The 27748-nt window shown below is 35.1% G+C and overlaps 3 protein-coding genes across 4 annotated transcripts; 2 read left to right on the top strand and 1 right to left on the bottom strand.

Moving 5' to 3' along the window:
* The first annotated feature begins 727 nt into the window (after positions 1-727).
* Positions 728-15065, top strand: LOC123306449. Of its 2 annotated transcripts, none has more exons than XM_044888454.1 (15): positions 728-929; positions 1161-1363; positions 4074-4223; positions 5333-5583; positions 5819-6008; positions 6403-6578; positions 6635-6782; positions 6840-6962; positions 7090-7187; positions 8391-8889; positions 11965-12279; positions 12685-12908; positions 12970-13299; positions 13495-13760; positions 13913-15065. In XM_044888454.1, exons 1-15 carry the CDS (start codon positions 898-900, stop codon positions 14046-14048), a joined length of 3141 nt encoding a protein of 1046 aa, XP_044744389.1. In that variant the 5' UTR covers positions 728-897; the 3' UTR covers positions 14049-15065. The 2 variants fall into 2 exon arrangements, with proteins under 2 accessions (XP_044744389.1, XP_044744390.1); XM_044888455.1 differs by having other exon boundaries at positions 748-1103.
* LOC123306452 (centrosomal protein of 104 kDa) lies at positions 15036-23564 on the top strand. Its single transcript, XM_044888457.1, is given in 13 exon segments — positions 15036-15173; positions 16107-16238; positions 16297-16461; positions 16517-16746; positions 17080-17269; positions 17324-17535; positions 18395-19080; positions 19497-19634; positions 20064-20195; positions 21754-21967; positions 22155-22471; positions 22832-23079; positions 23163-23564. Coding segments are annotated over 12 exon segments (2730 nt in total). The 5' UTR covers positions 15036-15173; positions 16107-16198; the 3' UTR covers positions 23321-23564.
* Positions 22758-27748, bottom strand: LOC123306450 (tRNA (cytosine(34)-C(5))-methyltransferase). Its single transcript, XM_044888456.1, has 13 exons — positions 27593-27748; positions 27462-27536; positions 27205-27404; positions 26977-27154; positions 26546-26785; positions 26294-26406; positions 26022-26209; positions 25464-25608; positions 24724-25182; positions 24499-24665; positions 24269-24436; positions 24013-24119; positions 22758-23034 (listed from the first exon to the last, which is right to left on the bottom strand). Exons 1-12 carry the CDS (start codon positions 27644-27646, stop codon positions 24025-24027), a joined length of 2082 nt encoding a protein of 693 aa, XP_044744391.1. The 5' UTR covers positions 27647-27748; the 3' UTR covers positions 22758-23034; positions 24013-24024.

Here is a 27748-nt window from a genome sequence, read left to right as displayed (position 1 = left end):
ATCTTTGGACTAGCTAGACATTTCTGCCCAGACTTGCCCCATGCAATTCGTATTTGGAGAGCGCGCTGGCTAGTTCATCTTTCCAAAATAGCATCGGTTCATTAACCAGGCGACTACGGTTACGACGGATATTATCGTCAATTAAAATGAAATTTTCACCAAAAGCTGCCGAAAGTGGAAAATTGGTTCATTTATCATATCGCGTTGTCTTTGGCTGATCATACCAGCGTTCTGCAAAACAACTCCAAAAGGAGTTGTGAAGGAGTTGTGGGAATATCTTCCACCTCCTACCCTCCAAACAAGGGTGCGTTCATCGGAATTGACCAAATGAAATATTGACTCATTCGTTCATAAACACCGACCCAAATTTTCAAGTGATGTTCAATTTCAGTGATCCTCGGTCCACTGAAATGGTTATAGAATACATTTTACTGCATGACTTTACCTAATTGAAAATGCGCAATGGGTGTCCCACATTTGTTTGTTACGCCACTGCTCTTTCGAATTCTTTGTTTATACAGTCCGCTATATATTACAATTATATCATCAAACTCCCGTTTCGTTAATTATGTCACCTATTACACATACTCTATTTTCGTTAAGCGAAATGATTTTGCGACTCCCACCATGAAGAGCTTCCAATAATAAAACGCATTGGAGGTCAACATGGGTTCAACCGCGGGTACCTTCGGAACCCATCGCGAAGGGGGAACAACCTGTAGATGCAAATTCACTAAAATCGGAGAAGTGGAACGTATGGTTCGGATCCCCAGTGGTCTTACGTGGTGTGGATTTCAACCGAACAATGGGACACATCCAAGGCTCTCTGCGCTAATAATAAAACGACCAACAAACGAAGTCAACTTATCAATAAAATGAATGTGCAAGCTTTCGTAAATGAAAACGTTCTCTGAATTGGTGCAGCAGAAGTGAGTAGCGGCGGCAATTGGTTCTCGTTATATAACTACCAGAATTGATCACAATTTCTTCGCTTTATAAACATCTCGAGCTTTATCAATGCCAATGTAAACAATCTAATCATTATCTCATCCCGAGGGGTCATAAAAAATATTCGGTGCGGGTCATTACCCAGAGAGTGCTGAGTGAGCTGAACTCCATGTGTGATTATGCTAGAATTTGCCGGTTTTTCTTTGTTTTAGAAGGGTGAAAATGTTGGTTCTGTGTTTGCTTATGTTTGCACTGATTTTTGCGAGAGACAACGTTGGTGGCACCCAGCTGACTTACATAGTGAGGAAGGAGGGGCAGAGGTTATTCCCCATCTGTGTTGGGGAGGGAGAGGACCGATATGAAGGTATTGGGTGGACTTACCCCTTGACAAGGGATGGAGTATTGCCTAAAGAAGGTAAGACCAACCTGTTGATAGATTTACTTGCGTGGATCTTTAGAATCTAAGCAAGCTTAATCTAAGTCACTGCTTTGATACTTCCATGCTGTTCTGCAGAAGACATCAGTCTCGAACTTCAGGGGGCTTCGCAAAAATTTAGCAAGAATTTTGGTTATTCTTCCCATTGTTCTTTTCGAAGATAGTATGCGACCTGCTGATGCTCAATTTTTGATAGATATAGAGTTGAAGATCAATACATCAGGCACTGCCCTGACACAATTTAGAAAGGTTCTATGACAAAAATCACACAAATCCCAGTCTCATGAACTGTATTAATTTTGATTCAATACATTGTTGCGTCTTCTTCCTACTTTAAATCTTAAATTCCGAAATTGAATAAAGTGTCGAATCATTTGGGATTACTTACGACATCAATTATTTGAAAAAAAAACTTTTGGGACATTCTAATGAGTTGAGAGCAATAAACTTCGGCATGGTAGAAACAGTGCTACGAAGTATGTTGAAAATTTCAACTTTCAACATACGAATCATCATGCCAAACAATTTTTTGAGAGCAATTAATCATTTCAGACAATAAATTAGAAACATGTATATCGAAATGTTTACCCAACAGTTAGAATTATGCTTACAGTTCCTGTCAGTACAGAGTACAGCTCCTGCTGAAAGAAGGGATGATCCAAGATAATCTGCGTCATCATTTTTATTATATGAACACATAAAAGCTACTTTGCTTTATAGTCAATTCAATTGTTTACTTACTTTCGCTTTAGTCCATTATTGATCTCATTATCCTTTAACGTTTTATTGGCTCTGATTGGAAAATGTAAACGTGCTGGTCTACTGCTGCAACTGACCAAATGATATTCTGCACCACTTATTTATCGACACTTACCTTGTCTCTTTACTAACCATGCATACTCAAAACTCTTCCTGAATCTGCATTTAAAAACCTATCCTTATGAATCATCACAAACCTTGGGTTGAAACCAATAAGGCAAATATTCGACTGCACCAAGTCCTTTATCGGCTTTGTGAATAAAAGTATAAAAATAATTTGGATTGAGTTACTCGGGGCCATTCGATTAAAATTAAGACAACTTTCAATTATCGTATGTAAAACTGAAATATGTATATAATAAGGACAGAAGGTAGAGGTTCCATCAAAATAATGAAAGTTTATTTTTTTCTCGACAAATAAGAGTTGCAAGGTTAAGTCAAAAAGGTTTCATTTGAGTAGAAAGCGAAAACTGTGCTGCTCAAAAATTGAAGTGGATATTCGAGAGAAAACTTGAAGAAAATATCCAGTATTGCTGTACATGAATGTGGAGAGACGTATGTTTGCATATTACACACACAAAGGCACAAAATATGGACATAATGGCTTAATTAAACAAATGACGAGAAACCTGAAGATGTATGATATTTTTTTGCAGTCCGTATGTGCGATAATGGGCTATTGCAACTCAAAAAGTGTGGATTAATTGTCACGCGTTCAACACGCTTTTCGAAGCTGTCCAACTGTCGTGGTGGTTGAATGAAGGCTCAAATCAACAAAAAGTTGCTCACCGCCTCTGGGTTTCGCAAAGTGTAGTTAGTAGAGCGTGGAATCGCTATAGTACAAATGAAAGGGCTGCATATACACTCTTGGGGTGGAAGAGCACAGCTACAACCGTCGCACAAGATCGGCTAATACCAGTGACAGAGATCATGTCTAGTCTGCCATGTCACAGCTTACCTGACCCACCGCAGTCATTAAAGGAGCTCTCCAATGTTTTGACGGACATTTGATAAAACATTCCTGAAAATTTCATTGATAACTTCATTGACATAATTCCGAATAAAGTAAGAGCACTACGAATAGCTGCTGCAGGAGGCCCCACCAGATATTAAACCTTTCCAAATGTTTGTAACAGAAGGAACTTTTTTTAAGCCTATAAACTCCACCAGGTAGAGTCTTCATTTTGTCCATTCCTCTTCTATTCAGGCAGGTTATCCGTAATGAAACATCTAACATAAGTTTTATCATGGATTTAAAGGTTTTTATTTCTTTTTATATATTATTATACCATAGTAGGATACTACTGAAGAACTTATTTTTGCAATAAGTTATGTAGAATCAGAATTTTTCAGATATAGATATGAGTAATGGTTTTCTGGTAAAACTTAAACAAAAGCTCACATCAGTATGATAACTAAATTCTGAACTAATATTTAACGATAAGGAGTATGTAGCAGCACAAAGGTATCCAAAAAATTTCTCACTAATCTAAAATTAGAAATAAATATTCATTTTAAGCAATTGCGGAGATAAAACGCAATTCATGCCATTGTCTTTGAACCATATGTTGCAGAATATTTAATTCATCCTAGATTATATTGAAAACTTTGAATATTAAAGGGTCCCTGTACTGCAGTTTAGTAGAATTTCCCCACTAAATTAGTTAAATATTTATTTCGAGGATGTTAGTGAAAATAATACCTATTTTTAACCACAATTGTCAGACTACGACAATGAATATTGAATAGATAATGTAGGTGTATTAGTAAGCTATACATTATATTTAATCGTTCTTCAATGTCTTTTCTACGGGCGAGACATCCTCTATCTGGGTAATTGCTGTTTTTTTCAACACTTATTCATTTTCCTTTTGCATACAATGTATAGATTCGGAGCCATTGAAAATAATCAACAGTAATCCTTTTTCAGAACACTATTATCTACCAACGATCAAAAACGACTATAACTGCAAGTTCTCAAACAATGAACATTGTTCCAAAGTGTGGGCCATGAAGAACTGGGAAATAGATACCAATACAACCAGAAGATTCGATTTTATCTCCGATGAGAGGTGGCAAGGTAATCAATACATTTTGATAAATTTTTAGTTATTGAATATCCCAAAATATTGCTTTTAAATTTCATTTTACAGACGAAAAATCCACGAATACTCATCAAACGAAAATGATGCTCTGGACGTGTGGAAATGCCAAAAATTATAAATCGAAATTTCAGAAGAAACTCTAATAAACGTTTTCAAGTAGCATACGAAACTTTTCGTATTGCCCGTTTTGTAATTTTTATGACAAACTATAACTATTCAAATTGTCTCACAGTGGTATGATAGTATACTATCGTATCATCATATAAATAAGTCGCTTCCTTTGCGTTTTCGCATGAAATCACTGAGCAATGTGGATCAAGTTTCGTTTTCGGATAGCAATATATCTTCAATTCGAAGATTGTATTTTGGAAGCAGTTGAGTAATCATCCTTTACTTTCATTATATCCTGTATTTTAAATGCCATCGCAGATGCACAGTTCCTCTTGTGTTCATTGCTATTAATAACTCTTATTTCAATTGGAAAGCGCGAAATTTATGAACGATCAAGTTCTTTGGTAAACAACTGAAATCACTTATAGCTGAACGAAAGCTGAAATATTTACAGCTGAAGATTTCAACCAATATGCGTCGGCAAAATATTATATTAGTGTTCTGTGGGCAAAATTCAGGACACGCATACGTATATGCTAATCAAATAGAGAAATAAATATCTACTTCTATTGAATTGAAACTGCCAGAGGAATTCATGAACAACTGTTCAAGAAGGTTAATGGAAATTATTTGTATTCTGACCACATTTGATAGTGCATCCTAGAACCAATTTGTTTATGCGCCAAGAATAATTCTTGATACGTTTAAATTAATAAAAAATGGGTTTAACGCCGGTATGCAAAATAGCTCTATCTAATCAGGCTCTGCTAAAAAATATGATTTGGAAGATCCACACTATCTTTTGACTAGGAATCACCCTTTGAATAAATAAAAATGTAAATCATTCATTTACACCCTGTATAGTTCATAGTAAGCAGTTCACGAAGTTACATTTTTTATTGAAACTTTTTATTACCCATCCAAGACTATATGAAGTTGGATAAATACGTGATATAATTTATTGTTTTTTCAGATTTTCCAATATACTATGTGTCAAACTCAACAAAAGATTTCAAAGAAAAAATTGAGATACCAAAAATTTTCAAGTTGGGGTTCTCCGTCAGAGCATCGGAAGAAATAGAGCTTCTAGTATGTGAAGGATGGAATCCTAAGCAGTATTCTTGTTATCATTTCAACATAACAACGAAGGAGATTCAGACCAGCAAACGAACGACCATGTCGGAAAACGATATAGCTAATGGCCAAGTTTTGGAATCTTACAAGGTACCGAAACAAGTCCAATCTGTATACCCATCATTTTTAATTTTTTTATTATTTCCGAATTTCTTGATGATCTTGATGTATCCTTAACAAATATTCATAAAAAAATTAGGATAACCCTTTCAAAAATGATCGATGACGTAATATCTTAAATTGAGGACACGCTGTATATTTTCTCACATAAAAAAGTGCAATTTAAAACACTATGTACTGTATACTGTGTAATATTGTATTCCAGGCTTTCTCCAATATTATTTCAAGAGACGAATGGAGGAACTTCGAAATTGGTATGGATGGTGACAAACAGCTAAAACTGAAAGATATGAATCTCAATCGGACCCTTATCGAGAAGAAAGATGATTATCCTTTGAAGCCAGCCTATCTCTTCTTCAAGAGCAAAGGACCATCTTTGTGGAAAATTCACCAAAGTAAGAAACATTTCACAGATCCCAAATTTTTCTACTTTGCATTATATTGAGAGATTCGAAAAATTATATGAATAGAAGAACAAGAAGAGAATGAAAAATGTTTACAAAATAATGTATATTATCTAGAATCTAATACATCTAGATCTACAGGGTGAGTTTTTGAGTGGTACGGGTACGTATATTTTAACAGATGGCAAAGTGCTTCTTTTGAACCCAAGCATCTTGAATCTACTGTTATAATATATGTACAAGTCAAAGACTCATCTTGTATATAATTTAAGATGATTTCGGAAAAACGGTTGTGATCTAAGTCCCCTTTAAAACTACTCATATTGGTTATGCCCCCTTTAAGTATACCCATACAGCTGTTTTCAGATTCAACTTTAAATTCTAGATGAATTCTTCTACACAAGAACCTCCCAAATATCTAGATTAGGTCCAAGCCTCAAGCTCAACTCAAATGATCTTTGTGTGAATCTATACGTTAGCTCTTGTGATAATTGCACCACCATGTTTTTTATGATTCAAAACGGTACCAAGACTGTTATTGATCAGAAGGAATTGAGGAAGGTATGGTTACACTGAAGATGGTTTTTTGCATGTTTATATATTCAAAATATTTTTAGAGTGGAGAATGGTCTCTCATCAGACTGAGTAAGGAAAATGTGGCATCGGATTATGTTAGCCTTTTCATACAAACGTCATACAAAGATAAGGTTGAACGAAAAAATGGATTTTGGGCTATCGATGATATTAGGGTGTGTCATAAGAACGGTGAGTTATTGTCATAAAATCGGATTTGATCGGATTATGAATCCAATACTTTTTTAGAGGTTAAAATTAACAGTCTGCAGTCACTCCAAGACTTGAAACAAGGGGATACAGAAGTATCGTGTCAAATATTGGAAAAACCCAACTTGAGGCCTACAAAAAAGATACTTGATAGCATCGAAGGTAAATTGAGTAGTTGCAATCTTCACCGCTAGTCCCCTGAGTGACCTTTACTTTTATTGAAAAATTTTTTTGTGTAACCGAGTTATATATTTACCAATTGAAATTAATTCAATTTAATTTTTTTCAGAATTTCCAGCTATAGAGAGCGAAAGTGATTCCAAATCCATCAATCTCACGTGGAACAGGGAAACTAAAGATGGATTGGATTATTTCATAAGTTATCAGGTAAACAGGTAATAGGTCCCTCAGAAATGTGGAAGAATATTCATTTAAAGTGAGATTATTTATACAGGAGGAATAAGCTTTTAGTAGACAAACAATAGCATTTGATTGATCATGCACTTTCAAGGGAAGGTGTACTTATTCATATTTTGTTTCGTTAGTTACCTAAATGTACAGGGTGGGCAAAATTCAAGGTCTACTGAGGGAATCTCGTGAACTGTAAGAGCTACAAAAAAACGGATGACACTTTTCTAGTTCTTTTTGAGAAAAATAAAGAATGGTGAAAACCGTAGTCTCCTACGATTCCTCGTTTTTGAGTTATTAGCAAAAATTGAGATTTTGACGATTTCGAAAAATTCTCTCATATTTTTGTCCTACAGTTACAGATCTGAAACCTGAACCTTCTGCAATCAATTTTTTACGTAGCATCTACTGACAAAAGATTTGTTTTCCAACTCAAAAATAACGAATTCAATTAAAGTTTGTACTTAAAATAACGAAAATTCGCCTAATGATTCGAAATGAAAAAATATTTTGAGCTCGACAGCGGATTCTAAGTGAAAAAGTGTCTGTAGAAGGTTTAAGTTTTTGATCTGTAACTTCAAAGACAAAAAAGTTATGAGAACTTTTCGAAATCGTCGAAATTTCATTTTTTTTTTTCTAATAACTCAAAAACGAAGAATCGTAGGAGGCTACGGTTTTTACCATTCTTTGTTTCTCCGAAAAATAGCTAGAAAATGTAACATCCGGTTTCTTCTAACTCTTATAGTTCTCGAGATCCCCTCAGTAGACAACGAATTTTGCCCACCCTGTACACGGTGTCCCAAATTCGACGCTCACTGGAGTCACTGAAAACTGAAAGCATCAACTATAAGACTTGGAGAGAACATCATCTAAACTCCGTGATCTCTTTTTTCGAAATAACAAGATATCAGAAAGCAGATCATAGATATCTTACGTGCTTTTCAAACCCTTGATAAGTAAATTACAAACGATTCAGACAATTCTTGAAAGTTTTGACTACGTGTTTGCTCTGTTAAAATATTCAGCATGAACTCTCTTTCAAAATACGATGACTTTCAGCAACACTTTTTGGGTGAAACTTCCCACAAAAATAATTTATTTGGCAGTATTCGAATAGCTTAAGCATTTATTCATTTTTAGCCAATATAATGTGCCCTGCGGCTCTAATCGAATAATTTCCAGGCTAACGACATCTGCACAGACCATCCACTACCAACGAAAAGGGCAAAATCGAACGGTTTCATGGTCACCAAATCCAACGTTCTCTCGTTGAAAGATCTAGTCCCTTACACCACTTACAACGTGTCATTTTCCTCGATGCTGCATCTTGAGAAAAAGTTTGTAACGGTGAGCACCAAAGAATCATCCTACATCGGTTTGGAGGAGTTGCCTAAAAGTGTACGAGTGGAAGATGTCACGGAGACCACAGCCAGAGTGTCGTGGAATGAGGTGGACTGCGAGGATATACGCGGTCGTATAATTTACACGCTGGAGTTGACTGACGAAAAAACTAAAAAAGCGACGGATTTCGGACCCCAGAGCGAGACTTCGAGAGTTTTGACTGGCCTACGACCTTATACCGATTACACTTTGGTCATTGCCACTTCCAGAGGTGTTGCCAAATCTGTAAAGAAGAACGGGAATCTGGCGACAACAATGTTTTTCAGAACGAAACCTGGACGTGAGTGTACTCAGATATCTTCTTGTTAATTTAGTGAAGGAAAGAACATACATAATGCTCGAAAATTGAGGATATTGTTGGGCTCTTTAACCCGCATAGAAGAAGATTCTACCTCTTCAAGGGTGATTGATGACTTAATACATCAGTACAAATACAATATCCTTTTTTCATTTCATTTATAAAATATTTTTACCCAAGGGCGGATCCAGGATTTCTTTCTGGGGGGGGGCACAACGGGCAGACGAGCAAAAAAATCAACAGTTTCTGTGAGAAATGTGAATGAATGAGAAAGTATGTATAGAAAGATCCGTCCGTCTCGGGGGGCACGTACCCCCGTGCCCTCCCCCCCCCTAAATCCGCCCTTGTTTTTACATATGGATCATTTGCGTAGATCCACAATTTTTGAGCAGTGTATTTCATTTTAAATTTACATTTCGATCACCCTTTGTTATAAAATAGTAGTTGGGGATCCGACGAAGTCAAATCGGGACGTCGTGAAGACCTAGTGCATTTTAAAGATTAGATGGTAGAAAGAAAAAAAAATTCTATGATGTATGCACTTTCAGCGGTGGGGTTGCAGGTTCTCAAAGATGTAAAAAAAATCGTCAGGTATACATACTCGAGCGTGTCAGAATAAGATACTGTATATGCCCTACGTGTCTCTGATAATAAATTCATGTTAATCTGACAATTTACGTGGTGGGGCTGGCCGTACGGTTGAAGAGAAGTTGAAAATGGTAAAAAAAAATTTCGAACGTGTTAGACTTTAAGAGGATGTTAATTGGATCCAAAGGAAGCTACTTTTCAAGAGACTAAAAATTCGTCAGTCGACGCAAGGTCACAGCGGTCCTTTGAAAATGCAAAAAAAATCGTTACAGGGTGGGCAAATTTCGATGTTTTAGCACTACAGTTTTTAAACCAGAGGTGATACACAAAATCTGATACCCCATTCTCGTTCTCTTTTTCTGAGAAACTAACAATAGTAGTAGACATTTTTGGCCATTTTCTTTTGTTTTCGAGTTATAAGCAAAAATTGGAAAAATGGCGATAGCGAAATAAATTTATATCTCCGCTAATAATGATGATAGAGCTCTAAAATTGAAACATTATACAGGCACTTTTTTACGTAGAATCCAGTGGCGTGCTCGCCTTTTTATCAGGATTTTTAATTACGAAGCTATGACCCAAAGTTATGTTTTTTTAAATGGGAACAATAGTTTTCTGTGCAATTTTCTGAAAGCTTAATTTTACTGATTTCAAAAATATATAACATCATATGGTTTGTATCAACATAAATAATAGCAAATGATCAAAAACCTCTTTTCTCAATATTTCTGTTTCAACTTTTGATGAGCATAGAAAAATATAGCATCGTATGATTACCATACTGTCTCCTTCTATAAGTATTTTCATTATTATGAAAATTTATGAAATATATCTTGATTCAAATTTTGTGAAAATTGGTAACGAGCATAGAAATAATGACATTGCCGGAAGGAGACTGCTTTTTTTATAGGAAACTCCATTTCTCTGTGCTCGTCAAAAGTTGAAACCATAGAAATATTGGGAAAAAGTGTTTTTGACCATTTTCTATTATTTATATTGATAAAAACCATATAATGTTATATATTTTTGAAATCAGTAAAAATTAAGCTTTCAAAAAATTGCACAGAAACCTAATGTTCCCATTTAAAAAAACATAACTTTGGGTCATAGCTTCGTAATTAAAAATCCCGCTAAAAAGGGGGGCACGCCACTGGATTCTACGTAAAAAAGTGCCTGTATAATGATTCAATTTCAGAGCTCTATCATCAGTATTAGCGGAGATATAAATTCATTTCGATATCGCCATTTTTCCAATTTTTGCTTATAACTCGAAAACAAAAGAAAGTGGCCAAAAATCACTACTACTATTGTAAGTTTCCCAGAAAAAGAGAACGAGAATGGGGTATCAGATTTTGTCTATCTCCTCTGGTTTAAAAGCTGTAGTGCTAAAACATCGAAATTTGCCCACCCTGTACATACTCGAGCGTGTCAGATTTTCATACAGATGGTTAATCTCGGTGCTGCAGACGTCTTGACCTATTAATCTGACACTAATCAGGGGGGTTTTCTTAATCTGACTGTTTCAAGATGATAACAAGGATTTTTTTTTAATATCTCTCTTCCTGCACCACTAACCGTTTCTGTATTCATAACGAAAGTTGTGGATAATAAAATTCATACAACTTTTGTCTGAAGCAATTTTTCATACCCTTATCCGTTTTTGAGCTAGAGGGCGATGAGCATGTGAAAGGCCAAAATCAATGTAGAAATTGTAAATTCATCGCCATATATCTCAAAAACGTTCAAACGTAGAAAAATTGCTTCAGACAAAATTTGTAGAAAATGTTATTCTCTACAAATAAATTTGTAGAAAATGTTATTCTCTACAAATTTTTTCAATGAATTTTGAAGCCCAGGAGAGCAGATAATTCAAAAAAACTGGTTTTTATGACCTTTATGGCCAATTTTTATTGTTTCGGCGAGCTGAAACTGTCAGATTATATTTTTTCCGTTATTAATGAATCATTAGCTTCAAATTAAGAAAAAATCCACCGCGCTCAAGAACGTACATGTACACTTTTTTTTGCAAGTTTGGCGCCCACCCACACATTTTCGTCACGCTTAAAATGTCAGGTTAAGAGAATATATACTTTTCAACATATAATTAACCACATATATCTTAATCTGACCCACTTGAGTATGTACAATGATTTTTTTACTATTCTCACAGGCCGTCCTAGACAATTTCGAATGTCTAATTTTTGGTAGATGTACTCTCCTTATATTAATCTGACACGCTCGAGTAAATCCCGAATATTCCTCTTGGGCTCCCCAACTATAACGTTTAATGAGATATTATAACTGAAAAAAGTGTAAACCTACCACAATATTGAATTGATGTCAAGCGACATATGTTTCACGTGGAAAACCATCTTGTGTAAAGCATTAGCAACTCATTTAATTTGAGTTCCGAAAGCGAAAATGGACATTCTCTACATATTTAATCACCACATTTTCCCTTCATTTCAGTGGCACCTCCACCCAAGAACCTCGAGGTATATGCAACCTCCACATCCACTATCTCCCTAAGATACAATTTACCAGATCAATCCACGGGACACCCTGTAGAAGTGCACGTGACGAGATGCAATCCTCTTACCCTGAAGAAGTGCAAAACGTTGTTACTGCCTGTAACTCCTTGCAAACTCTTCGTCGGAAAATATTGTTTGAATATTGAGAATATGATTCCTAACCAGAGGCAGGTATTGAAGATAAGTCTGAAGAACGAAGGATCTCACACGTTTGGCAAAGAATCTATTACTGAAGCTTACACAGAAGAAAGAGGTGAGTTGTGTGTTTAATTGATTGTGATAAGAAAGATTCAGACGCATGCTACCCTTCGATTTGAATATCAACGAATGTTACAATGTGAATCGAACTAGCCACACACTATCATTCAGGGTGCCAACAGAAAGACCATTCAACCGGGGAAGGTTAGATGCTAAATCTTACTTGACCTTATCCTAGACACAAAACTCCCACCTGCATGGAAAAGGGAAAGAATTGACGAAATACATTTACAGTTATATGAGCTAGGAAATTCTAATAATCTGCTAGAGCCACACTATTTTTTGACAAGGAACTATCCCTTCACAATTTTCGCAATTGTCTTGACCAATGGTATACGTCTGAATTACCAATACTGTAAAAATACGATCTCCTCTTTCAATAAGGTAATGTTTCTTTCAGTTCCTGGACAACCAACCAATATTACTTACAGAATAGTAGATTGCTCAGTAACATTCGAGTTTTGCAATTTGAATATAAGTTGGCTTCATCCATACGACCAGAATGGTACCATCCAGGGTTTCAATATTGTTCTGAATAGTACCGATCTAACAGGTAGTAATGAATCGTTCAATGAAGAAATGAAGATAAGCGACAAAAATTATTCTCCAAGGTACACTTATCAGGTAAGGACTCGTAACACCATAGCCATTTATATCTTCATAACGTTCTCGTTGAACATTCCAGATAAGGAAAATTCCATACAGCAAGAAGTATAACCTTTATATTCGATCATTGAACGAGCAATATCAAAGTCAGTTCACCACTCTAACTGTCGTCCAAACTGCAGACCTCGGTGATCAAATCGATCAAACTCCCACCTTGGTGAAAACTCTCGAGGACTCTGTTGAATTCGAGCTCAAACCAACAGATCGACGATTGTCGACTACCATCACCGTCATCGTGCAAGATTTTGACGAGAGCAAAGAAATCGATGAGAAAATAGCGGAACAAGAGAAGCTGGCAGACAATTTGTGCATCGAAAATGGGGAAACTTGGATTTCACAGATCGTGAAGGTAAACAAAGTTCTTCGGCGTATAAATCTCGGTTCGAATTTCAACCACTTCAACTCAATGGCTAGTCCAAAAAAGTGGGTCAAGCTATGTACATTCAACTATAAAACAACCTGTATACACGTCAAGATATCTAACCACTACTCTTTCAAATTTTTGAGGCAACCTCCCTTCACATCTAATGACCATTTCTTTCAGATTTCAGAAGAAACTAAGAAATTAACTGTTGGAAAAACAGATCCGTCCGGAAAACCTCTGAAAGCAGCTACAGAGTATTGTATAACGTTCTTGGTGGAGAATGTTTACAAGAATTCAACGCATATGAATGTATACCGCGAGAAGTTAACCACTCCACCACATACAGAAATTCAACCACCCCAATCTGCTTCATCAGGACCTCACTTGTTCATCATAGTCATAATAGTTATAATCGTGCTCATCGTGATAGGATTTTTGATAGTTTGGTAGGTATCTCAGGTGAACGTTGTCGTTTTCGATGTTGCCATCAGATTATAGCTTATTAGATAGTTTTTAACTTAAGATTGTGTTAGGATTTTGACTAATGTATTGTATGGGAATATTTCTGAGATATATTGAAGCTAATGAATCGTTTCAGGTTCTTCAGAAGAAGCAAAACGTCAAGAAAACCAAGAACGAACAATTTGAATTCAGAAGAACACGCTTACGAATCTCTGCCATTTGAAGACACTATCGCAAACAATAATATGTACGATCACTTGGAGCACAAATAACTAATGGTACTTACATGGACGAAACGACCAATCAATTGTCAAGAAAAAGTTTGGAATGATTATGCAAAAAAGCTTATAGACAATGACTATATAAACTATATTCATTTGAAGGTGGTCCATTTTCTAGGCTAGGTGACCCATTCTCAGAAAAGAACTGATTATTTTATTTCGTACTCGCTGAATTATAACAACTATTTCAGGTTTGGTTACCCTACCATCTATTTCTATAAATGGTTTCCATTATTTCAAATGCTTTTCCGATATTGTAAGTTTTTAAAACGCTTTTTCATTTGATAACTATCATCTATGACGAATTATTACTGTTTGTTTTCATGATATACACGGTGTAAATTCTGAATAGTTGCATAAAAACTTAAGGAGGTTGACTTTTCAGATGCCATCTTTAGACTGTATATCAAAGCAGGGGCTGCTCAAAAAAATCATTTGAAAGGCCTCCACTAGTTTTTGACAAGGAATCATCCCTTAAATTTTTTCACAACTATTCATTTACACCCTATATAAAGATTATATCTCATTGTTTGAAACAAATAAACCAAATATACAAATAATCTCATATGTAATGAAAAACTGTTCTCCAGAGCACAACAATTACCATAATTTTCGAGAAATGTTCATGTCATTGTATATTCAACTTGACAACATTCGAAGCATAAAACAGTGGACTAGGACTAATATAACCAAAGAATAATAATAATATTACCGATAATGTTAAAAAGAGACTCCCCCATCATTTTTGATAACATGCTTATACATTTGTTAATGATACCCTGTATTGATGTACTTCATTTTTGTGTATTTATAGACTTAAATAATATCATTATTGTGATTGTGTTCAATTTCGATCTTTTTTTTAATTTGATTTTTTTAGAATTTTTATACGAGACAGTGAAAAGTCTAACCAGGATGCAATTTTTGATAGAAACAATCGAATTTTTCTTTTTTTTTTAATTTTCATGTAATATTTTATGTTGAAATAAATGTTGTATATAGAATGCATTTTTGGAAGAAAGTAAATGAAATGGTATTGGGTAATATTCAAAACTAATGGGGTTTCAGTTAATGAATAAGCATAGCTTTGAGAAATTAGGATCAGCAGAAACAAAGGTAGGTTCTTTATGGTACACCACACAATTGAAGGCTTGTTTTGAAAGCCATTTCTAAGTATGAAATAAGAATAACTTGTTCATTATAACCAATTCGCTTAACAGGGTTGAAGGTCAGGTTGTTGGAATAAAAACCACTTCTCAGACCATTGCCGACATGTTTCGATTTTATTCTAAAATCTTCTTCAGGGCTCTAAAATGATTACAAGATTTTTCAATTAATAACACTTATAAATAAAATGTGTTGGAACATACAATGGGACAATACATCAGTACAGCAAATGAATAAAAATCACATTAATGTCTGCATATTACAATGCATAGACAAATTCCAAATTGAAAATACGAAAATTGAGAGAAACTTGTTCATTATATTCAATTTTCAAAACTTTGGCTTCGAAAAAAAAAGATTTATCTGAAATTTTCACGATTAACTTTTTACGAGATATTATGTGAAGTCGAAAAAAAAAAACGACTGAAGGGGGTGACTCGACCAAAAATATAATTCCAGCTCTGTCTCTGATAAGCTCATTTTAAGAGTTGAAAATGAAAAGAATGGAATAAGATATAAAAATATTTACATATTTCGAGAATATTCATGCTAGTCCCACCAAACTCGAAATATGTATTACTTCGAAAATTGTGAAGTTTAGCGGAAAATTTTCTCCTAATTTGACGGAAAATAGTATAAATCAATTTCATCTAAGGTTCCTAATGAGCAAAAGTCACACTTTATTGAAGATTGGTTCTGGGAGTGCAAAAAATAAATTAAATCTTCATTCGAAGAGTTCTCTATGAATAAATAACCGAAAATCCATTCAAGCTTTTCGTGCACCGACATTTGGCGGCATTTCCCTAGATGCACGAAATGCGCAAGTGCGCTAGCGATAGAATGAAAATAGGAAAATCAATATTTTCACAATGTATCTTTCAGGGCAAGGTTAAAGAAGCGATACACGAAATATATAGCAATTGAAGCAAGCTCATTATTGAATCACACGTCCAATAATGAGAATCATATGAGAAATGCCAAGAAAAATAGAATTTTCCGTAATATACGCAACTAGTAAGATCTATATATTTTTTCTCTCCAATGAAATCTCCGAAATTTTATTCATTTTCAGGTGAAGATTGTAAATACCGCTCATCAGAATTAAACACACATGGGTCAACTGTGAAGGGATGGCAGTCGGAAAAAAACTGCAGCTACCCTCAAGAAATCATACTGCAATTGGCGAAACGTTGTTCTTTGAGAAAAATTCAACTTTTAACTCATCAGTATTTGATCCGTAAATGAAAACACTAATTCTGATGACCATAATTTGATGTAATTATCTTTTTCAGCATCAAGAGTCGAGCTGTATTCGAGTAATGAAGAAATTAGTACGGTGAACAATGATAACGTTTTGGATATTAGATGGGATTACTTAGGTTATATCACGCTTTCTGATAATCAAAGTACAGGGTTTAAAAGCAGAGAGTTGAAGAGTGCAAATGTGCCTGCTTCCGATGCGACTTTCGTCAAAGTAAGACTAGGCAAAAATCATCAAAATTCGCACAACAACAACAATCAAGTAAGGCATTGAACATGAAGTATAACACCAAACTTTTCGAATTTGGCGCGTTTTGCAATGAATAAAACGCATTGATCTCCAAAAATTGTGTGGATAGGCAGATAATTGAAATATATGTTATGAAATTCGAACATGGGAAACATTATCTACTGAAAGAAACCCCCTTTTACTAAACACCTCAGTCCAGGAATGAATTGTGTGTTTTTATATAATAATGTTGACACAACCCCAAAGAAAATAATAAAAAGTTGTCGAATCACTTTATTTTGGTAGCATATCATCATTGCACACAAAAACATTCCAATTTCAAGAGTCCTTTTCGTTTTGTTTCAGGTCAGTCTAATCGCAGTTAACATACTAGGAATAGAAAATACTGGACGGGATGGAGAAGTATCACAAAATATTTTCGACGATCCCGATTACATGTCTCCATATGACGATTTAGCCTTTGAAATGTACGTGGATTCAGAAGTTGCCAAAATAATAAAGGAGATGGAGGTCAAGAAACATTTAGCTGTGATGAGTAAGTGTGAAAAATAATCTACCGTCACCGTTGTTAAACTTCCTGTTTTTTTAGACGAGAGATTTGAATACGCTAGGAAATTAAAGGAAGCCATGGAGGCGCTTAGGGAAGCGGGGGAGAAGTTGGGGAAATACGAATTGGAGAAGAGACACGCTATCGAGCAGGAAGACTATGAGAAGGCGAGGCACAAGAAAAATCAAATAGAAGAGTTCAGGAGTAACGCCTATAGGGAGATTCATTTGGATCAGCTCATGGAAACAAATGGGGTGAGAATGATATTTGGATTATCTATTGAATAAGGAAGAAATAAGGTCGTTTGCTCCAGACAGAGACATCTAAGATGAACCACATTAGCACTATGACCATTTCTAACTGCATCCTTAACAAGATCTTCTAACTTAAGAATACAAGGTGACAATTTGAAAACTTGCCAGTCACGACAAGGATAATTTCAGAGAAAATGTCGCAACTGGTCAATTTCTATTCGTAGGGGGACATATTTTGAGCAGAATTGTAAGCCGAAATCTCCTCAACCCTAGGTGTAAGGTCTATCACCCGTAAATTCTTAAGAGGGAATAGGGGGTGAGATTCACCTTAACTGAAAGATCACTTGTCCTTCCACATGAATACTATGGTTAGCAAATTTTTATTGATTCCTTGAAGTAGTTACAGGAGGTGACAATTTGAAACCTTGCCAGGCCAATTATGTCTCGACAAGGATGTTTTGAAAGAAAAAGCCGGAACATGTCAAATTTTAAAAGGAGGGACATAATTGGCCTGGCAAGTTTTCAAATTGTCAGCCCCTGTAACTTCAAAAACTCGATAAAAATTTGCAAACCATAGTTTTCATGTAGAGGGTCAAGTGATCTTTCATTTGAGGTATAGCTCACCCCCTATTCCCTATTGAGAATTTAGGGGTGATAGCTCCTACATCTAGGGTTGAGGAGATTTCGGCTTACAATTCTGCTCAAAATATCTCCTCCTACGAATAGAAATTGACCTGAAATCATCCTTGTCGCGACATAATTGGACTGGAAAGTTTTTAAATTGTCACCCTGTATAGATCCAACTTCTTTTTTTCACCCGGTACTGTTCAAGTGAATTGAATTTGTTCCTCATTTTCAGGTTTGCCCAAAAAACGATGAACCTACTACAATAGCCTCGTCTCCAACCTCCCTCAAATTACCAGAGGGCAAAAGATCCCCTTCCCCTCTAATCAGCACCCATTCTAATATGTCTCCCCTACATAGGGCACGACAGCTGAGCCCCAAATGGGGTTCCCCAAACACCGGAAGCCCTACGAATTTTCAAAATAAGGGCTCTTTTAGGAGAAGGAACAAATCTGCTGGTTCCATCGGTAAAACTACCTACGAAATGTACGAGGAGAAGCCTCTTCCAGCTTTGAGGCAGTGAGTAATTCCCCGTGAGAGTGAAAAGTTATTCCTTCCTCAATTTCTTTTCAGTAGTCACACCAACGAGTTCCTAAGGGAATGCCAGTTAGAACCAGATATCAAATCTTCGTCTAAATTGACTGAGAGGGAAAAAAAGCAAGCGTCCTTGCCAATTTTAGTATTCGGCAACGATATAGTCGAAAAAATATATTCTAAACATTACTGTGATAAAGAAGATGGCCTGCATAAGTTGAAGGAGGAGCTCCTTTCCTATGACAGCACGAAGATGCACACGGCAAACAAAACGGCAAGAGCGGCCATATTTTTGTTGCACCGAGCACTCAGGGATAAAGTCTTTTCCGTCTATAGTCTATCGAATGAAGTGATAAGGCTGTTTTTTGTTCAGTTTGTGCCATCCAGGTAAAAATATTGACATAAAGAACATTCTTGCATGTCTTTCTTTTATCGACACGCGACTAACTAACACATTGTGTTATCAAAATCTTGGAGGTTTATCTGTAATTAAAATGATAAATTCCAAAAGGGGTCACTACTCCTTCTGGCACCCCAGTGGCAAGCACTCATATATATCGAAAGTATGGAAAATTGACAATTTTTCGGTCACCTACACTGTTGTTTCATTATCTCTAGTAACTCCATTTTTGCTTTTGGATTGGAAATGCAGCATATATTCAAATATGAAGTGAAATTTGGTAGAGTAACTAGAGCATTATATAGATTCTCGGTTATTTTCTTCTAAAAGATCTCGATACGATTTCAAAATTCGGATTGCTTTTTTGTAATAGGTAAATCGGTATCATGTTGAAATTTTCAAGGGTTTCTTCTGCTGAGGTCGAAAGAAGCGTTGACAAATTACTGCCAGAATTATTGACAAAATCTGGGGACTCCAGTGCTCGAATACATCATATGGCTGTACATACAATTTTAACAATGGCCGATTGTAAGAGTGTAAGGTACGTATTGAATAATATACGAATCCATTACTGTTTTTCGTTCATAAGCTTTAGCATTATTCAATTTTAATTATACCCGTAGTTTAGCTCATACTGAGAGAGCATACGGTCATTTTGTATTTGACCATTCATACTCCCGAGTGTGTTAAATATAGCATTGTTGATACGAAAATAAACTGCTAGTCAAAAGTTAAGGATATCGAAACTTTCAGTAAATGCATATGTTCCGTATCATCTTAATTCAATATCTTTAACTTTTGATGAGCATGCCATCCCTCATTCCCGATACGTTTATTCAAAAAATCATTTTCATTGATATTCTTCAATCATATTATAGTCAGTTGAATCAAACATGATAACCTTTCCGTTCCCGCATGATACAATAGAATCAAAATTGTTATCGTTCATTTTAGTCCTTTTCAATTTTAGAGATCTACACATTATTCCCGTCCATTTGAGTAGAACCTTAAATAGCAGCACTCATCCTAGGTTAGCGCTAAGTAGAGCGGAAATGGTTGAGCAGCTCATCCTGAGTCATGGCATCTCTACAGAGAAGCAGAGGTTAGTTCAGTAGATGAGCTTATCACGATAAATTCATCTAAATTAAAAAAAAAATAGGAGTCCCAATTCAAAGTTGGAGGGTGGAATTTGATCTGATTCGTGAAATTTATTCTCGGTTATTTGTTTTCTTTCGTTATAGTGAAAAAATTCACATATATGTACTAAGTCGCACAGAAAAGAGACACCCAGTATTAACGATTTGATTACAACAAATGTGCCTTAATGTTAAATGAGTAATCAATCAAAATTTGAGAAAAATCCAACCGTAGGAAAAAAAGGAAACATTAATTTTTTATTGAAATTACGATTGAAGCTAGAAAACAAAATTATCGCATACTAATTTTTTTTGAGAACACACGATAACACAAATACCACTCTGTCTGTAGATATGGTTGAATAACTGACTTAAACAAATATGTTCCAAGAAATTCTTTTTAATGAATTCGTTAATATTGGGTGTTCAATTTCATATAGTATAAAGGGTGGCAAAATTCATTTGTCTACTGAGAGGATCTCGAGAACTATAGCAGCTAGAAGAAAACGGATGACACATGATGACAGCTCTTTTTTCATGAATAATCCAAATCTGAAAACAGAATCAGCCTATCATTTTTAGATTTCGAGTTATAAACAAAAATTGAGATAATGACGATTCCGAAGTTCTCATAACTTTTTTGTCTTTGAAGTTACAGATCTAAAACTTGAACCTTCTTAGACACTTTCATACGTAGAATCTACTGACAAAATATTTTTTCCGATTCAAAAATAACAAATTCAATAAAAGTTTGCATTTAAAAAAAATATAGTTCACTTAATGATTCGAAATGAAAAATTTTGAGCTCATCAGTGAATTCTACGTAAAAAAGTGCCTGTAGAAAGTTCAAGTTTCAGATTTGTAACTTCAAAGACAAAAAAGTTATGAAAACTTTAGGAAATTGACAAACCCAAAAACGAAGTATCGTAGGAGGCTGCGGTTTTCACCATTCTTTGTTTCTCAGAAAAAGAGCTCGGAAATGTGTCATCCATTTTCTTCTAGCTGCTATAGTTCTCGAGATCCTGTCAGTAGACAACGAATTTTTCCCAGCCTGTACATGGTGAGTCTTCGACTTGTACTTATATTTCAGCAAAGGATTTCTGAGACCAAAAGTAACACTTTTTCCTTTTACCATTTTTTCCAATTCTGCTCCGCTTTTCACCTCATGAATCTTTTGAATAATTGTGCAAGTCAAAGACTCACCCTGTATACAGAATTATAAAACAAAGAAACTGCCCTTAATTTAACTTTATAATAAATTTTGTATGCGGAAGCAATGAAAATGTTACATAACGCGTTATTTTCCCTCTATAAAAAAGGATACTACTTCAAAATAGTTTTCGTACTTTCAACGCCTAACATTAAAGGATTCCTTTTACGAGATACTAAAAATGATCGGGTAATTTGAATTCGATGTTATCCTGACTCAACCCGTAATATTCGCCGAAAACGCGACCAAAATTCAGTAGTAGAACCCACAACCTTCCACTTGTATGAAATGAATAAAGGTCCTCTCAATTACAGTGGATTAACTTGTAGAACCCTATCCGAGTTTGGAACGAGCGGCCTTCACCATCCAGCAGAATCGGTAAGGAAAGTTGCCGAAAGAATACTAGTCCTAGTGTACAAAGTCAATCCAAGAATGGTGAGGAAGCAGCTACCGCCTGATGATGACATCACTAGGCGGAATCTCCTCTATCGACAGTTGTTCCACGAGTTCGACAAGATTGATTTACAGGTAAGAAATGTTCACACTGCGGAGTCGTCTTTAATCAAGCTCCAATACCGCTTGACGACAAAATAACGGTTTGTTCAGGATACGTCAAAATACGGATGTCCTGATACTATGTGACTATAGCAAATATGGTCCTCATGACACCTGGCTTAAGGGCTTAATGACTTCCTTTCTCCTTTGAATTTTTCAGCGTAAAAAGGACCTCCTGTTGGAAAAGAGCAAAATGCCCAACCTCACAAACACAAACCAATGTTTCAGTCCTGAATTTACCAACGAAGAAACCCAACGAGAATTGAACAAATACCCCAGTGCCTCAAATATACATACAATGGCTAATTTATTCACATATGACCACCAGCACGTTAAAGGATTCACTCTATCGAAAAGTATCAGTGGCGGAAATATTACTCAGCAAACAAATGGAAATCACAATGAAAACGAAAAACAGAGTTCGGGTTCTGCCAGTGGGATATCGAGTCCAAGCAATGATTCATTAAGGGATGAAAAGTAAGAGATTAAACCTCTTCTCACCACCTTGTTTTTAATCCCCGTAACTAATTGTTATGAAAGATTCGAGTTTTTTTCATACATTTCCTATAACACAAAAAAAATTCAAATCATTACCTATTGGTTAGCTCGCTCCCACTTAGAACCAAGTTTTTCAATCTTAAGCGGTGAACAATAAGCTTCTTCACTCTCTGGAATTTTTCCAGGAGATGATTCAAAATCATGCACTTTTTCATGTTAAAGATTATATCTAACTGAGCCAAATGATCTACTGAATACAAAATTATTTGAGTTGATAACATTTATTCCTGGTATTCTTACAGATTATTATCCACAGTATAAAAAGTGTATGTTTTGCAGAAAATGTATTTTTTGCAACCAACCTGAAAGGAGCATTTTGGCGGTAAGCAATTCCATGAATTCCCATTATTGGAGAACCTGTCCAATGTTGGTGAGATGCAAAGAGTGCAGCCAAGTTGTGGAAGTATCCTCCCTCATTGAGCATCTGATACTTGAATGTGAACAGAGGGAATACTACACCCAATGCCCTCAATGTTCGGAGGCTGTGAAAATGAAAGACATAGAATTACACAATACTTGCTGCAAAGGTGAGTGAAAAGATAGCAGAAAAAGAAAATGAAATGAAATGGAATAATATTCGATGAACAAAACTAACGATTAAGTTTTTCAGAACTTACACCTGGCCACACAAGATGCCCCCTGTGTCACGCAAATTTAGAAGATGAAGAATTTTGTTGGAAAAAACATCTCATGGGTGATCATCCTTGTCCGAACAATAACAAACCGACTAAACACCAAATTCCCAAGCAAGTAAAAATACAAATTTAGTGCGTGATTTTAAATGATCAAAAAAAACTTTTGAATAATATTAGGCGAAGTTAAAAAGTGATCCAATGGAAAACAATTTTTCAGAATCTTTTTTGAATGAATTTGAGCTTCTTTGATCTTGCAAATTAAAAATGAATGAGAGAAGTGAGCTCTATTTTTTACCGTCCCAAGTGTGCATCCAAGATTTTTGGCGATTAATGGTGGGTTTATCGACACTTGTTCAATTAAGCATTTTCATTCGATAGAATTGGATTAACTGATATTTAGGTATTCAAAACTGCATATTCCATTGAAATCGATATGGATCTGTCAATAATGTGGTTAATAGCACGAACAAGTTTTGTGAAACAAGCCATTAGTCTTTCAATTCGTCCAGGTTGAGCTTAAAATACATTTTTGATGCAGAAACTAGGTCTCAATATTGTTAAATCTGTGCAATCTTCAAAAGTTAGAATAATTAGATAGAGTGTCAAACTACTTAGAACAATATTGTTATGAAGGTTACTTTTTATCACATGTTGATGATTTTTCTGTTTAGATATTCTTCAATTTATAACTAAGTTTCTATTTCAATTTATAAATTGTTTAGTTGTTGTTAGTTTTACTACTTTTACACATGAAATGTTGGGATAAATTTTATTTACAAATCAAGAAATGGTTGTAACAGTATGCACAATTTTAAGTAAACTCACTTTCAGGAATATTTATTCTGTGGTATCATCATTTTTCTCCACTACCTCCTCCTCATCTTCCTTGTCTTCCTGTTCATTCATTTCTGGTTTTTTAAATTTGTTGATATCTGAAAGAAACATTTGGTGATGTGAATAGAACAAAATTTTTCATGAAACTCTATATATTGACATCAAACAATAAATAAGAAAAATCATACGTTGATGTTCTTGATGAAAATCCATGATTAAACCAGAAACTGAAATGAATAGTACTAACCATATTTGGAAATGTCGCCTCCCAACAGTCTGAGAAGATGAACTGTACTGTGTTGCGTTGTATAACACCGTAATGAAGTGGTACCCCTCCATCCACTTAAATGAAGAACGAAAGGTTCTTTGGCCTCATCTTTATTTTCAGTGTATACCAAGACGCAGCTTCCAGGACCTAAAACAAAATATCAATCTCAAATCTGAACAGAGAAAAAATTACAAAGTAAAATCACTCACTCAAATCAGCCACCTGCTTTTGAATGCTTTCAGATAAAGTGTGTATAGGAGGTGAATTCATTGGGTCATTATTCATGAGAAGTGTTATCAGATCTTCCCTTGGAATATCGACTTTCCGATCTTCTCCAATGAAGGGATATATACTCTCCAGACCATCATTTGCTATTCTATAATGATTATCAAATTATAAATCTCAATTTATGGTAAATGTGAAAATAATCTTACCTAAAGGCACATTTCATATTCTTGTTATCACATCGAACAAATGCCTTCACTCCAGTGTTGATGAACTTAATACTACCCTGGTTTTGTAATACCAAATCCCTTACACCATTGGACGTCAAATAAATATTTTTCTTCTTCCCAACATGACATCTTGTTAATAAACATTTCGAATCAAAAGATGGATCAATCTGATAAAAGGTTTTTATATCGTCCCAAACTTTCTCATCGTCATTGAAGAAAACGAAGGGATCTTCCCTATATCCATCTTTCCTACGTCTTTTCCTTTGATTTTCTGGTAATTTATCTTCGTTTATACTCCTTTTATTGTCATCTTGGCTCTCTTCTTGCGGTTTCTGTTCAACTTTCGGAGACCGCTCTTTCACATTCAACGGAGCAATTTTCTCGAGAACGGCAACGAAGAATGCGCCAGTATTCTGTTGATGAGGCAAAATTCGAACACTGAAACAAGGCATAACAGAAGCTAAATTGTGAGCGATTATTATAGCACCAATGTAGTGTTAGCGAAGTGGAGACATATAAACATGACTGGAATTTTATTTATTCTATTAGCAACACACCTTTCTTGGAAGAATGAGATTTCAGATTAAGTAGACACTTTTTAAACAAATTCTTGTATCAAAGTGGATAGAATAAAGTGGGCTATAATGCAGTATGGAGATCTAGCAGGTTTGACTGTACAATCAACACGCAATAACAATCTGTGAATCTATAACACTCACCATCGATTCAAATTATATTTAGGTAAGTCTTCCTCTTTGGGTGGAAACATCTGGGGCCTAATTGTTGTCCTCCATTTCTCGTCAACTTCATCAAAAGATTCATAAAATTCCAAATTCCTACTACCAACCAGCCATTTTTCCATTCCTGCAAAAAGGTATATGTATAATACCACATTTAATAAGAAAGTCATTGAATTGAGCAAGATTAAGAGTAGATCTATCTCTAAGGTGGATAAGATCTCTAATTAAAACACCAAAAAAATCCATTCTGATCAAAATCAATTGCAAACTATTGCATGTCCACAACAATTATTTTATTTATACCAAAATAAAAAATAGGTTTCCTAACACCCTGTATTTCCATAATCCTGCAGAAATTGAACTCTATAGCTACGAAATTGCCACTTGTAGCGGGATAACAAATGATTACACACACAATAAAAGACAACGACAATAAAAGACTACGTTTTCTGAAACGGATTTCGTGAATTTTTTTCCGAAATATAAGGCAGGGGCAAGGGATAATTCTAAATTAAAATAAATTCATAAGGCACTTACCTTGAGAATATTTCAATCCAGGTAACATATCCTTAGGATCAACAAGTTTCACGGAACCATTTGCTTCTGCCAAAAGCCTATGGATAACTGACTCATTCTCAATAGGATTTATAGAACATGTCGAATACACAATCCTTCCACCAGTTTTCAGAAGCTCAACGCCCCTTTTGAGAATTCTATACTGAATTCTGAAACAAACAAAAACATATATTTGAACTTGAGAAAATTGTAATATCCAATTTTTCTAACAAAATAAGTGATGGAAAAATTACCCATGAAGATTCAAAGCATTTGCTGGGGTCCACTTTAACCAAATATCTGGATTTTTTCTCAAGGTTCCATCACCTGAACAGGGTACATCACATAGAATCCTATCAAATAAAACCTGTGGAAAATAAATCCAAAGGTTATAAAAACACTTGTATTGAAAATGCAGGTCTAAGAAGCCTAGATTTAATCAGGACTATTTCCAAAAATTGCATCTACTTATAGCTTATTATTATAAAAACTATTATATATCTTACCTGTTGTGTCGATCCATCAGGCAGTGATTCAAGCATATTTGGCAAAACAGCACTATCATGATTTATAACAGCAACACATGGAGAATTCAGCCTTTTAGCTTGATGAACTAGCATATAACACCTCTTATTATCCACATCATTTGCTACTACATATCCTTGTGGAATAGGATCATCTTTAGCATGTAATAGCTCTAATAATTGTGCTGTCTTAGAGCCAGGAGCTGCACACATATCTAAAATCTTAAAAACCACTCGCTTTGAAGCCCAGTCTCAATTCATCTTTATTCTTACAAAAACTGCTCTTGAATATATTGGATAATAATTCAAGAGTGATAGACAAATGAGCATTGTTTTAAGCTTTCATTTTATGAATATTTTTATATTATATTTACTTCATTTTTTTATATTTTGATTACAATGATTCAAGTTACCTTGTGGTGTGGCTGAACATCCAAAACTAGGGGAGGAATCATACTAACAGTTTCTTGTCTAGAAATAGTACCATGCTCAGTTTCAGAAATTAAAAAGTTATGAAGTTTATAATAGGTTTCACATCTTCTGATATCTTTTCTAGTCAACTCCATTTGCCAGGCAAGCTTGTCGGGATACCTAAAATCTAGGCATTAATAATTGAATTGTTTATGCTGATAATACATTACCAGGGTAATGGAAATATTTCCAGAGGCTTTTGATCTGGACCATTCTGTTCTGTACAACTTTTTATAAACTGCCCCTGAACAATTTCTAACATTTTTTTCGCTTCCCCTTTAGATCCTGTTATCCTGAATGTTGCTGGCAAGTCAGTTTTCATATATTCTATGAATGTATCGAACTCCTCATCTTTGCACACTTTCTGAGTCTAAAATAGAGCTCAATAAGGAAAATAAAGTCGCTGACAATGCTTTATGATACATACCTTGTAATATGTAACGAATTTGTCATTTTCTTTGATAATATCGTTATAAGGTTTCCTTTCATCAGGGTTTAAAGCCTGAAATCAAAATAATAAAATAATAAATATTTCCAATGGATTCTTTTTCTTTATACTTGTTTTTTAAATTTATGCATTCCTTTGCGGAAACCAGTTTTCCTTTTTCCCATTCTAACGATATATTTAACAAAAATTAAAGTCAAATTTCTTTACACTTTCGCTATGTATATTTTGAGGTTAAATATTATTGTTCTATGCATGGAACGTTCTTC

The sequence above is a fragment of the Coccinella septempunctata genome, chromosome 2 (assembly GCF_907165205.1).
Source record: "Coccinella septempunctata chromosome 2, icCocSept1.1, whole genome shotgun sequence".
Classification (NCBI taxonomy): Eukaryota; Metazoa; Arthropoda; class Insecta; order Coleoptera; family Coccinellidae; genus Coccinella; species Coccinella septempunctata.
Note: the sequence above shows the minus strand (reverse complement) of the source record. Positions and strands in the feature narration are given on the sequence as shown.

Coding starts and splice junctions, on each gene's coding strand:
- LOC123306450 (XM_044888456.1), bottom strand. CDS start 27,646: ATGGGAAAAAGGAAAACTGGTTTCCGCAAAGGAATGCATAAATTTAAA. Junction 26,407..26,545: donor CTGATGGATCGACACAACAG/GTAAGATATATA, acceptor TATTTTCCACAG/GTTTTATTTGATAGGATTCT. Junction 24,666..24,723: donor AATATGAAATGTGCCTTTAG/GTAAGATTATTT, acceptor TAATCATTATAG/AATAGCAAATGATGGTCTGG.
- LOC123306449 (XM_044888454.1), top strand. CDS start 898: ATGAAAACGTTCTCTGAATTGGTGCAGCAGAA. Junction 5,584..5,818: donor AAGTTTTGGAATCTTACAAG/GTACCGAAACAA, acceptor ATTGTATTCCAG/GCTTTCTCCAATATTATTTC. Junction 6,009..6,402: donor TTTGTGGAAAATTCACCAAA/GTAAGAAACATT, acceptor TTTAAATTCTAG/ATGAATTCTTCTACACAAGA.